The 12,430-nt window shown below is 49.0% G+C and overlaps 1 protein-coding gene across 1 annotated transcript; it reads left to right on the plus strand.

The window, feature by feature from the left end:
* Positions 1–7,376: 7,376 nt before the first annotated feature.
* MYCN (MYCN proto-oncogene, bHLH transcription factor) lies at positions 7,377–12,118 on the plus strand. The gene is given in 3 exon segments (XM_032684209.1): positions 7,377–9,224; positions 9,227–9,427; positions 10,611–12,118. Coding segments are annotated over 3 exon segments (1,311 nt in total). The 5' UTR covers positions 7,377–8,713; the 3' UTR covers positions 11,210–12,118.
* Positions 12,119–12,430: the final 312 nt, after the last annotated feature.

The raw sequence follows: 12,430 nt of genomic DNA on the forward strand, positions 1-12,430 counted from the left end.
AGGTACTTTTCCTCTACAATCATTTTTGTCCACAAAGAAAAAATTTAAATGTTGAAATTAAATAAATTCAAAATTTTAAAATTCAGGTGCTTGGTTTCCTCTTGACTTAGTCTCCTAAGGAAAACAAACATACTCAATGTAGTTATCTGTTTTTCATTCCCTGACATGAATTTTGAACTCAATAGACCGTTTCAACCTAAAGGAAAAAGGTCTACAAAACATTAAAAATCTTAGAGTTTTCTTTAAATTTGGAAACTGGAGAGAGAGAAAAAAGTTCCTATTAATATTTCAACCAAGAAAAGTTTTAAGATCATTCTTAATTAGACATCAAAAATTCTCATAAAAAGAGACAGCTGAAACTAGGCTCTCAAAATTTGTTTCTAATACATGTCCGGTACACACAAGACAATCAAGGAGTCGGATGTAGCCAGCATGTGTTTAGGAAGGGTCCTACCTGACCAACCTGATCTCCTTTTATGACCAGGCGACCCACTTGGTGGAGGAGGGGAAGGCTGTAGATATAGTCTATGTGGACTTCAGCAAAGCCTTTGACATCATCTCCCACATTACTCTTGGAAATGCTGGCCGCCCATGGCTTTGACAGGGGTACTCTCTGCTGTGTTAGGAACTGGCTGACGGCCAGGCCCAGAAAGTGGTTGTCAGAGACTGAAATAGTTAATGATTTATGCACTCCAGGAGTTTGCAGGCTTTGACTTTTTGCCCTAAAAACGCAAGGGGATACCCCAGATGGACAGTTGAGCCCATCCCCTCAGTGCTAAGCCCTAAAAAGGCAAGAAGATGCCTCAGGTGGACTAAGCCCTAAAAAGGCAAGAAGATGCCTCAGGGGGGCTAAGCCCTAAAAGGCAAGAAGATACCTCAGGTGGCCAATCGGGCCCATCCCTCCCTCCAGTGCTAAGCCCTAAAAGGCAAACAACTCCTCATGCCAGGGAGGCGCAAAAGCATGCTGAGGGTATATAAACTGACTGGTGACTTTGAGAATTTGGGAGTTCTCCTTCTCCCCCACCGCCTGCGAATCATGACCATCGCTCTCAAGCATCGCTGGATCCCGTGAGTGGTGACTATGTCCATTTCTTTTGTACTCTCAGTTTCTCTTTTCCCTTACTCTCACCCTAGTTTTCCTCTCCCCTAAACAGTTTCTTCCCCCCCAAAAGTTATCTTTATGTCGCACTAGCATGCTTGTTGATACAGAATTGTTAAAACAAACCTTGCCAGTATATGTTTTCAGACACCGATTATTCAGTGTCGTTTCACTCTAATCCACCCCAAGGGAATTATTGATAAAAACCGGAGTTACCCCCCTCCCTTTTTCTGGGGCAGGTCATAAAAGTGGTGGTGAATGGTGCTGCATGTAGTTGGTGGCCAGTCACAAGTGGTGTCCCCCAGGGATCAGTGCTGGGCTCAGTCCTGTTTAACATCTTTACTGATGACCTTGATGAGGGTATTGAGTCCACCATTAGCAAATTCAAGGACGACACCAAGTTGGAGGGGAGTGTCAATCTGCTAGAGGGTAGAGAAGCTCTGCAGAGGGATCTGGACAGGCTGGATCGATGGACCAAATCCAACAGTATGAGGCTCAACAAGACCAAGTGCTGGGGCTCAATAACTCCAGGCAGCTCTACAGGCTTGGGGAAGAGTGGCTGTAAAGCTGCCCAGTGGAAAAGGACCCGTGGGTGCTGGTCAACAGAGGCTGAACATGAGCCAGCAGTGTGCCCAGGTAGCCAAGAAGGCCAATGGCATCCTGGCCTGGATCAGTAATCCTGTGGCCAGCAGGATTATGGAAGTGATTCTTACCCTGTATTCGGCACTGGTTAGGCCACACCTTGAGTGCTGTGTCCAGTTCTGGGCCCCTCAGTTCAGGAAGGACATTGAGGTGCTGAAGCAGGTCCAGAGAAGGGCAATGAAGATAGTGAAGGGTCTGGAGCGCATGTCCTATTACGAGTGGCTGAGGGAGCTGGGGTTGTTTAGCCTGGAGAAGAAGAGGCTCAGGGGTGACCTTATTACTCTCTACAACTACCTGAAGGGAGGTTGTGGTCAGGTGGGTGTGTTGGCCCTTTCTCCTAGATATCAGCCAAAGGACAAGAGGACATATTCTTAAGCTGCACCAGGGGAGGTTTAGTTTGAACATTAGAAAGAAATTCTTCACAGAAGAGGTGATTAGGTATTGGAATGGTCTGCCTAGAAAGGTGGTAGAGTCACCATCCCTGGAGATGTTTAAAGAAAGACTGGACATGGCACTCAGTGCCATGGTCTAGTTGACATGGTAGTGATCGGTCACAGGTTGGACTCGGTGATCTCAGAGGTCTCTTCCAACCTAATTGATTCTACAATTCTGTGATTCTATGCACACAGCCTCACTGTGAAACATTTCGCTTAGGGGTCTTACCCGCAACTTTTTGAAGTTATTTTTCTTTTGTTTTGCTTCAGAATACAACCATAAGATAACAAATGCTTAGATGTTTATCTAGCCATATATAGGGCTTGAAAATCTGCTGCGAGTAGGATGTTTCTCTGAGAAAGTGCCATCAGCTTCTGCCAAATCTAAAAAATACATTTCTAGTCCTTCTGGTTTAAATGAAAGTTTTCCAGTGCTCTCTGAGCAGCCAGAAGGGAAGCAGAAGAAGACTAGTACACAAATACCTGTCTGACCCACAACTTTTAAAGGAACCAAATACATACAAAAAGCAGAGAAGGAAGAAAGCTCTTTTTCTTTCCACCAGCTATTGAAATATGATTTCTTATATATCTAGGAACACTTAAAGGTGGAGCATTCAGCCACAGTTACCTGGCTAAATCCAGCATCTCTTCTGTTTTTAGCAGCCAGGGTACTATTCTATTATCAGACTACTTCTTATGAATAATATTACCTCAAAACTAGTTTTAATTAAATAGAACTAGTCCTCTGATTACTAGGTACTCCTTAAAGTGCTTCTGGATGCACAGGTGAAATTGGCTAGAGATCTCTGAAGTTACTGTAAGTGAAATAACTCAAATTTTTCAACATCTTGGTCATACGAAACTATACAAGCACTAGGTATTATGGCCAGTACTTGAGAGCTTTTATGTCACAAGAACATCTGTTATTCTTTGCAGGGGTGACATCCAAAGGTCTTTGGGACTCTGCACTATCCTCTCATCTTAATAGATGATGCTGATGCACTCTGTAAGAACTTGTGAGAAAGCAATTGCTACCTCAGACTGTTACAATCAGCATACTGGGGAAATCTGTTTTTGTTACCATATGTGACACTGGGCAAGTCCCTAACCCTGTCTCACCTGAATGAGGGTAAAAGCAATAGCAGAGTCTACCTTCACAGAAATTGGCAAGAGAAATAGTTTAGATTACACACCCTCAGCAGCTACACAGCAGGGAGCAGCACAACTCCCTTGCAAGTTTATTTAACGTATGCAGGAATAAATCTGCTTCTCTAAATCTGGCAGCTGCTGTAACTGTTATGCTAACTTTAACAGCAACTCCAAACACTTAATTCAATTTACTTAAAATTTTACTACTGCTATCTAACAGGCAGTGTATTAGGACTAAGAAAGAAAAATAAAAATCCAGGTCTATGAATGTTTATACTTATGTCCTTTCTAGTCCTACACAGAAAGTTTCACATGTAGTTTTTGCTGTTTGAGACAGAACAGGGATAAATCGTTCCAATTCTGTCACGTTTTGCCAAGTGCACTCAGCACACTGGGGTATTGGCCACTTTCCCCATACCCCAATTAACAAAACCCTTTACAAAATTTTTTACACCGTAATATGGAGTCAAGAGAGTATATACATCATTTCTGACTAGTAAAGAAAATTCAGAAATATACTGAAGTTTGGGTGCCTCTGAGGAAGACAACTGCACACATATCAAGTAATAATACTCTGTTTCTTTTGATCTTCTCAGCAGTTGCAGGCTGGTAGCATGAAATAAAGGTATGTGTGGCCAGAGAAATTTGCCTGACACAGCATTTCTTAATGAATCAATAATAATAAACGGGAAAATGTTTTGCAGCCCTGACCACCAGCAACTTACTTTATTATGCCCTGGCATGTACCTCCAAGCCCTCAGCACAGTGCTTTGCCAGGCTCATCATTAGGCCAAATTAAAGACCATTGGATTCACTTGTATTCTTACCACTGTATAAGCAAAACTATCCTTTAGCCTTTTATACACTTTTTTACACATATTTTTCTACTCTTCCAGATAATGAATTCTTACAATGCCTTAATATATTTGCTACACAACTGTTCTATATTGGTACCCAGTTCTAGTATCAGCACATCTTAATTGCCAAGTTTTCCCAGTGAAACAACATAATAATTTTACAGTAACTACAAGTAATTTCAGATTTCCATTTGCCTTGAAGCTTCTCGATATATCTCATTTCAGAGATAGATTAGAGAAAGAAAAGTAAATGTTGATAAAAGAGCCAAAGTAAACATCAGTCAAAACGCCACAAAGATTTGTGCAGTCCTACCAAAGCTTTCCATGTCTTTCTTAACTGTACAAGACAAAGCAACAGATCTGGAATTTTAACAAGTCCTTTTATCTAAACAGAAGTAGTGCTCATACATGGCAATGTTTTTCAGAGTATTGCTTTCCATTTCCTGTTTGTTGGGGGTTTTGTTTTTGTTGGTTTGATTTTTTTTGGCAATGAAAGTTACTTCAAAAGATTTGTCTTGAGTGTTAACCCTTATTAATGTTCTCATCCAGGGTACTACAAAAGATATCACACACCAAAGTGGAACTTTCCTAGAAGTTGGCAGTTTTATTCCCATGCACATACATATGGGGAAAAAGTAAAAAGGAAAATTAAAAAGGCTGTTAAGAAAATCTAGGTGAGAATTTATAATAAATTAACAATAAATCAGGTAGCAGCCCACGTCCATTTCTACGGAAGACAAAAATAATTACTTTAAAGGAACAAATCATATATAACTGTTTAAATCCACAAAGGTCCTTGATTAATGAGTATGAATAAATTGTTAACACATTCTGTGAGCCACATACTAACTGTTCACAAGCTGCAACCTGTTTAAGGCTACTGAAATGTGAGGGGGGGAAATCCCAACCACCCACACCCTTTTTGTCCAGACAAATCATCCAAAAAGAAATTAATATAGCTCGGTGCTTTCATAAGACTTTGCATCTTCAAAGAACCAAGTGCACATTTAGCTAATCAATTAATTCCCCTGTCTTGAATCCAAAGTGAATTAGAGGGATGGAGGCCAAATCACCACAGTTCAGGTAAGCCTGATGAGCTTCATGCCACGGGGCTGGCTGCAGCCCCGGCAGCAGCAGGTCCAGCGCTCCTCTGCTTTATGGGGCGCCGCCCCTGCCACAGCTGAGTCCAGCCAAGCTGTAACTCATGGAGGAGTATCTGAAAGTCACCTTCAGCGTTCCCTGCTTGAATAGTGTTCACTTGGAAGCTCTGGTACAGAGGATTCACCTTCTAGGTGCTCTTTCTGCTCTAAGCCAGGACCAGCCGAACAAAAATGCAACCAGCTACCTCGGTGAGGGGAAGCAAGAGGCTCACTACCTTGGCTAGGGTCATTGCAAAGGAGTTGCCACCTTTGGTGAGCCAGCTCCACTCCAGCTGCCCGGGGTGCCCGGCTAGCCCCACCGCTGTCCCGGACACGGCGGCTGCAGGACCTCGCCGGCCCCCCACACGGCTCCCAAGGCCGCATCAGGGCACTGAACGGCTGGTGGAGCCTCCGAGTTTCGGCCACTGAAACGTGACACGGAGGCGAGGGGGGTATCACCATGCGGGAGAGGCAGGACCTTCCTGCCCAAAACTGCTGGCGGTGACGAGGCGAAGGTGCACACGACACATCCCTGCCTCCCTCGGAGTTTATTCCCACCAGCTCGCTCTCTCACTCCGTGCCCACCGGGTTTGAAGAGCCCGGGCTCACCCTTACCAAGGCGGGCCGGGGAGGCGGCCCCACCGCCGCCGCCGCACACAAAGCGACCGCCCGCCACCACCGGCTGCTGCGAGCGACGCCCAGTCCCCGCCTCAACCTGCAGCCTATGAGCGAGGAGGTACCGCCCCGAGCGGCGGCGGGACCGGGACCGTACCAGCGCCCGCTGCCGCCCATCGCCGAGGGAAGCGCCGTGCTCCCGTCCCGTGCCACCGCGTCGCGTCGCGTCCCGTCCCGTCCTGCCCCGTCCCGTCCCGCGGCCCCGCGCCGCGGGGAAGGAAGCGCGAGAGCGGTGGGTGCCGCTGCCGGGGGAATGCGCGGGGGCGCCGGGAGCGCCGGGAGCGCCGCCGTTCGCGCCGTTCGTCCGCAAGGTGTCGCCGTCGGCAGCGGAACGCGGGCCGCTCCCGCCGTATCCCGATCCCGGTCCGGGTGCCGGTGCGGACCCGGGAGCGCTGAGCGCGGGGTTGGCCGGGCCCATTCGCCCGCCCCCCTGCCCGGGTCCGGCACCGACAGCGCGCCCGCGGCAGCGGCGGCATGAGAGCCCCGCTCGCCTGCGGGGAGGCGGTCGCTGCAGGGCAAATGCTACTGATCATGTTCAGAGCCCCGAGTTGGAGTGGCTCTCTCGCCCAGCCACTTCTCTCAGCCCCGACTTGCTTATTTATTTTCAACTGCCCCGGGTGTTTGCGCGCGACGTCGCAGCGGCGGGTGCCGTGGGGACGCCGCTCCGGAGGCGACGTTTCCCCCGAGCTCGGGGTCGGGGGGGGGAGCGGGGAGTATAGAGTACCCAAGGGACTGGGGGGTTCAGCAGGGCCGGCCCTGGGACATCCGAGCGCCCTCCCGGAGGATAAAGAGCGAACGGGGCTTTTGGCGCCAAACGCGCGGTCCCGCCCTGCGCGCGTGGAGGGGGGGCAGGGCCGTCGCTCCCGCCTTTCTCCCCTTGTTTCCTAGCTCTCCTTCCTGAGTGTGTCAGGGTTTTTACCGATTTTTTTTTTATTGCCTTTTGGGGGGGTTAATAATATCCAGCCGCTTCAAAGCGAGGCAGTGACAGTCATCTGTCTGCGAGCAGAGGGTGGATGCGGAGGCCGGGGCGGCCGCGGGGGCCGGCGGGCGGGCGCGGAAAGTGCCACAGACACCATCAGCTGCCTTTTTTTTTCTCTCCCCTTCCCCCCGCCACTCCTCCCCCTCACACACCCACCACCATCACCAAGGAGGTAAGAAGAGGAAGCTGCAGGCTCTAGGCTGCAGGACAAAACCCCAGTCAAATAAATCCAATTCTCCATCGCGTTTGAGTTGCCGAGAGGAGGATGGGGCGGGAAGGGGAGCGCAGGGGCAGAGCGGAGCGTGAATGGGGTTCTCACTGAGCAGAAGGAAATCCTGGAGGATATTTGTGTTTTGGTTTGGAGCTGTCGCATTGAGATCGCCAGTGTTTTGTAGGTGCCTCTTTACTGCTTTGCATTTTAAACGGTTTAATGTATTTCCCTAGTAGAAAAATGCACAGTCCTGGAGGCGCTCAGGGGGCGGGGCGGGAGCGCAGCTGAGCCGAGCCGGGCGCGTTTCTCGGCGTTTCATCATAAGGCTTTTCAAGGATTTTTTCTTCCTCTCTTTTGGTCTCCGTTTCAGCGTCAGCTGTTGTGAACCCAGCAGAACGATTTCCTTTCGCGGTACCTTTACCAAACTGAATGGAAACGCTGACTGGCTTCTTTGGACTTTAAGCCTTTTTTTGTTTTTGTTGTTGGGGTTTTTTTGTGTATGTGGGGGGGTTTAATGTCTGATGCAACGGAGCTCTCGGCAGAGGAATGGGGCAGTGGTTGAATGGCCGCGGGTAGTGAGTGGGGGTCTGGCCGAGGTAAGGGCAGCAGCGTACATTCCCCGGAGTGAGAGAGCTGGAGAGCTGGTGTGTTTGCGGGAGGTTTGAGTGCATGAAGTGGCAAAATGAGCAGAGTTGTTGTCCTTGCAACCTCGCTGTTGCAGGAAAAAGGGGGAGAAAAACTTCCCGTGCCTTCTTGGCAAATCAGGAGGCTTTGTTGGTGGCGCCGGGGTGGTTTTAATGCATTTTGTGCGTGAGATTATTACATAAGGTTGATAATTTCTGTTGCTGCTGGATTTCCCCTCCTCTCCCCCCTCCCCCCGTGGGTTGTGTGCGGATTTCGCTGGCTCGCTTTGAGTGAGTGAACTGGCGATTTGCGAAGTTGCAAAGAGCCCCTCCGCCCCCTTTTTTGCATCCTTCTCCTCTCCCCTTTGCACTGCTCCGCAGATGACAAAAGGAGTAAACTTCCTCTACTTTTGCTGGCATATTAAGAAGCCTTTCTGGAGAGATTACGGTATCAAAGCCATGCATCTGTCTGTAGTTACTCTGCAGTTTTGAGCGTTTGAAGCGGTTTGGGGAGAGCAGGCGAGGGCTATGAGCACAGGCTGGGTTTGTGTCCCCGCGGAGCGGCGGGGCAGGCTCTGCACGGGGGAGCACTACCTGAGCGCTTTGCTTTCAATGTTTTGAGTCGGGAGGAAAGGTGTGAGATGCATTTTTTTCCTCAACTTGCTGAAGGCTCCCTCTGCCTTGCTACTGATGGTGGGATTATTATTTTTTTCCCTTCTGTTAGGAGGGAGTTACGGTCTTGGCTGCTTCTTAATTCGTATTTTAATTGTAGTGGTTTTTTTTTTTTTTTGTTTAGTTTCAGGTCTTGGGAGAACCTCTTTTCTTCTTCCCCTTGGTGGAAATACCCATAAAACCTGTCTTTGAAACCATTGCCCGACCCAGGGATCAGCAAAAAGAGACCCGTAATGCCAGGAATGGTCAGTAAAAACCCAGATCTCGAGTTCGACTCTTTGCAGCCCTGTTTCTATCCAGACGAAGATGATTTTTATTTGTGCGGGCCGGACTCCGCTCCCCCCGGCGAGGACATCTGGAAAAAGTTTGAGCTACTGCCCACCCCTCCCCTGTCTCCCAGCCGGGCCGGGCTCCAGGAGCACCCTCCGGGGTGGGGCCCGGTGGCGTGGGGAGGGGCGGCCCTGGGGGGCTGCCGCCCCACCGATCCCCTGGACTGGGCGTCCGAGCTACTCCTGCTGCCCCCCGAGGCCGACCTGTGGGGCGGCGCGGACGGAGGGGACTTCTTCGAGACGGGGCCCGGCATGACCAACAATCTCAACTCCATCATCATCCAGGACTGCATGTGGAGCGGCTTCTCCGCCCGCGAGAAGCTGGAGCGGGCGGTCAGCGAGAAGCTGCAGAGCAAGGCGCCCGCCGCCGCCGCCCCACCGCCACCCCCGGGGCCCGCGGGCGGCCCCGCCGCCGGAGCGGCCGCGCGGAGCTGGGCGGCGCCGTGCCCGAGTGCGTAGACCCGGCCGTGGTGTTCCCCTTCCCCGTCAACAAGCGGGAGGCGCCGGCGGCGGCCCCGGCGGGCGGTGGGGCTCCGCGGGGCGGCCGCTCGCCGCGCCCCGCCGGGGACAGCCGGGCCAGCAGCAGCAGCTCCGGGGACGACACGCTCAGCGACTCGGGTAAGAGCTCCACCACCGGACCGTGGGGAGAGGGGGGAGAGGCTGCGGGCCCCCGCCAGCTGCCCCGCGGCGGGAGGGGGCGGCTGCGCCCCGATGGCGGCCCCCGGCGGGGCGGGGCGGCCGGCAGGCGGCAGCAGGGGGCGGCCCAGCGTCGGGGCCCCCGCGGGGGCGGCGGACACGGCCCGGGGGGCAGCGCCCGGCAGCCCCTTGTGCTGTCGGGCAGGTCTGGGGGGCGGCGGGGCTGAAGCGTCACGGGGGAGCTGGCCCGCTCCGGGGGGAGCTGCGTGGTGCCCGGGAGCCCCGGGCTCCCTCACCGTGTCCTGCCCCCCGTGGGGCGGAGGGGCGGTGCGGGCCGCCACTTGCCACCCTGGGCACGGGGTTTATGGGGGTGACCGTGTGCGTGTGCCCTCAGGCGCGATTTGGAAAGACTGGAGCCGGGCTAGTGACCCCTTAGAGCAGCGCTTGTACTGACAGAGCCCGCAATGCCCAAAGCGTCCCCTGTCCGTGCACGCAGAAGAGTCCACTTGGACTGAAATGCGGTTCGGTTTGTGTGGATGAGCTGGTCCCTATGACCACAACCACAAACTTGGTGATCCGTCCCGGGTTTCAGAGCCTGCTGTCCCTTTAATGTCTGGTTTGACAGCTTTGGGTGAGGAAGCACTTCCAACAGCTGTCTTCTTGGCAGTGCACCAAGCGCCGGCTTAAAGGGTCCCCGGCTGGAACAGCTTCACCTTCTGCCTCAGAACAAACCCAGCGATTGTTTCGTTTTCCGGCTGCTTTTCTACCAAGCAGGGGCTGTGTTGTGGCTCTGTGCTCGACTTTTGTGTCGCAGCTCGACGATTCCATTCAAAATACATACATTCTGCCTAAAAATTCTTTTCTGCCTCTGTGATTATGTGGGTGGTAGCCCTCCTTTGATTGAAAATCAGGCGTGTTTAAAAAAACCCCACCTCATTAAACTTAAAAAGTTTTCAGAAATCACTATTCTTTGCTCATTTCGTGTGTATTACATTACTTTTATCTGACTACATATGGTGGGCACACCCTGGTTTTGCCATCAGTTATTTTATTACTGCTTTTATTGGATATATTTCATCACTATATACATCTGGATTCATACTTGGTCAGAGTATTTTCAGCCAGAATAACATCTATTTTATTTTCCATTTCTTATTACCAGAAGATGATGAAGATGAGGAGGAAGAGGATGAAGAAGAAGAAATAGATGTTGTTACAGTGGAGAAAAGACGCTCCTCCACCAACAAGGCTGTTACCACCCTTACTATTACAGTGCGTACTAAAAATACCACTTTTCCATCAGTCACGACACAGCAGAATGGACTGATTTTAAAGCGTTGTGCACCAATTCACCAGCAGCATAATTATGCCGCTCCTTCTCCATACATGGAGCCTGAAGAAGCTCCACCGCAGAAAAAGTTAAAAACCGAGGTGCCCCGTCCAGTGAAACCCATGATCCAACCAAAGCCTAAGAGTTCAAGTCCTCGAAATTCTGATTCAGAGGATAGTGAACGTCGACGCAACCATAACATCCTGGAGCGTCAACGACGTAATGATCTACGGTCAAGTTTCCTCACACTAAGGGACCATATTCCAGAACTGGTTAAAAATGAGAAAGCTGTGAAAGTTGTGATCTTGAAAAAAGCCACTGAATATGTTCATTCTCTTCAGGAAGAGGAGCAAAAATTATTGCTAGAAAAGGAAAAATTGCAAGCCAGACAACAACAATTGCTAAAGAAAATAGAATACAAGAGGACTTGCTAAACTTTTTTTTGTTTTGTTCTTTTTTTTTTTTTTGGCTGACCAGGACAGTCATTGCCACTTTGCACATTTTTGATTCTTTTTAAAAAATTGTGTTTTTTGACGTTAAGAATGTTGGTTTTAATTTCAATCCAGTCCCTGAAGTAATCGACAAACTATATTATCCGGGTACGGAGCAAATGGATGTTCTTGCAAGGAGTTTATTGCAAGACTACCAAACAACAAAGAACTGCCTTTGTTTTTCTTCTTAAGAACTGTAGATGGTGGGGATTTTTTTTTTAATTGTTGTGAGCATTTGGAGCTGCTGATGACATCTAGTTGAGTTTTAAAATGTTCATTTCTAAGTTTTATGGTGCTTATGTTCTAACAGATGTTACTTTAGGGGTTGGCATTTTGTACCCCTGTGGGAATTTCTGTAAATACCATCTACACACTTGCCTTTTGTACATGTCTTGGGTTATGAGAGGTGGCTTTTGCTGCCAGTATTAGACTGGAAGTTCATACCTAAGTACTGTATACCTCAATGTTTGAGGAGCATGTTTTTGTATACAAATATATTGTTAATCTCTGTTATGTACTGTACTAATTCTTACATTGCCTGTATACTTTAGTATGATGCTGATACATAACTAAATTTGATACTTATATTTTCGTATGAAAATGAGTTGTGAAAGTTTTGAGTAGATATTACTTTATCACTTTTTGAACTAAGAAACTTTTGTAAAGAAATTTACTATATATGCCTTTTCCTAGCCTGTTTCTTCCAGTTAATGTATTTGTTAATGTTTGGTGCATAGAACTGGGTAACTGCAAAGTTCTGTGTTGATTTCTTCCAACAATGGACATTTTAGTGCTGCGTCTTATAGCACTTTGAATACCTCATGTTTATGAAAATAAATAGCAATTACATGATGTGCCATTTACTATTTTCTTTTAAATAAATCTTGAACTTTGCAATGTTGATGAAATACAAAAAACATGGTCCTGTATCCTGGACATTTCAACTTACAAAACCACAGGTGATGCTTTATGAAAAGTCAGCTAGGGCAGGACATTTCCATTTTTGGTTAAAAACCAATTGTAATAAGAACAATTTTCCTGTTATTTCATACTTGTGATGTCAGGATCATCCAGGTGGACCAGATGTCACAGTTAATGGAATGACTTACAAAGACTTCTGGAATACCCACTGTAACCAGGGAATTGGGAGGGATCAGAAACAAC

This window comes from Chiroxiphia lanceolata, chromosome 3 (genome assembly GCF_009829145.1).
Source record: "Chiroxiphia lanceolata isolate bChiLan1 chromosome 3, bChiLan1.pri, whole genome shotgun sequence".
NCBI lineage: Eukaryota > Metazoa > Chordata > Aves > Passeriformes > Pipridae > Chiroxiphia > Chiroxiphia lanceolata.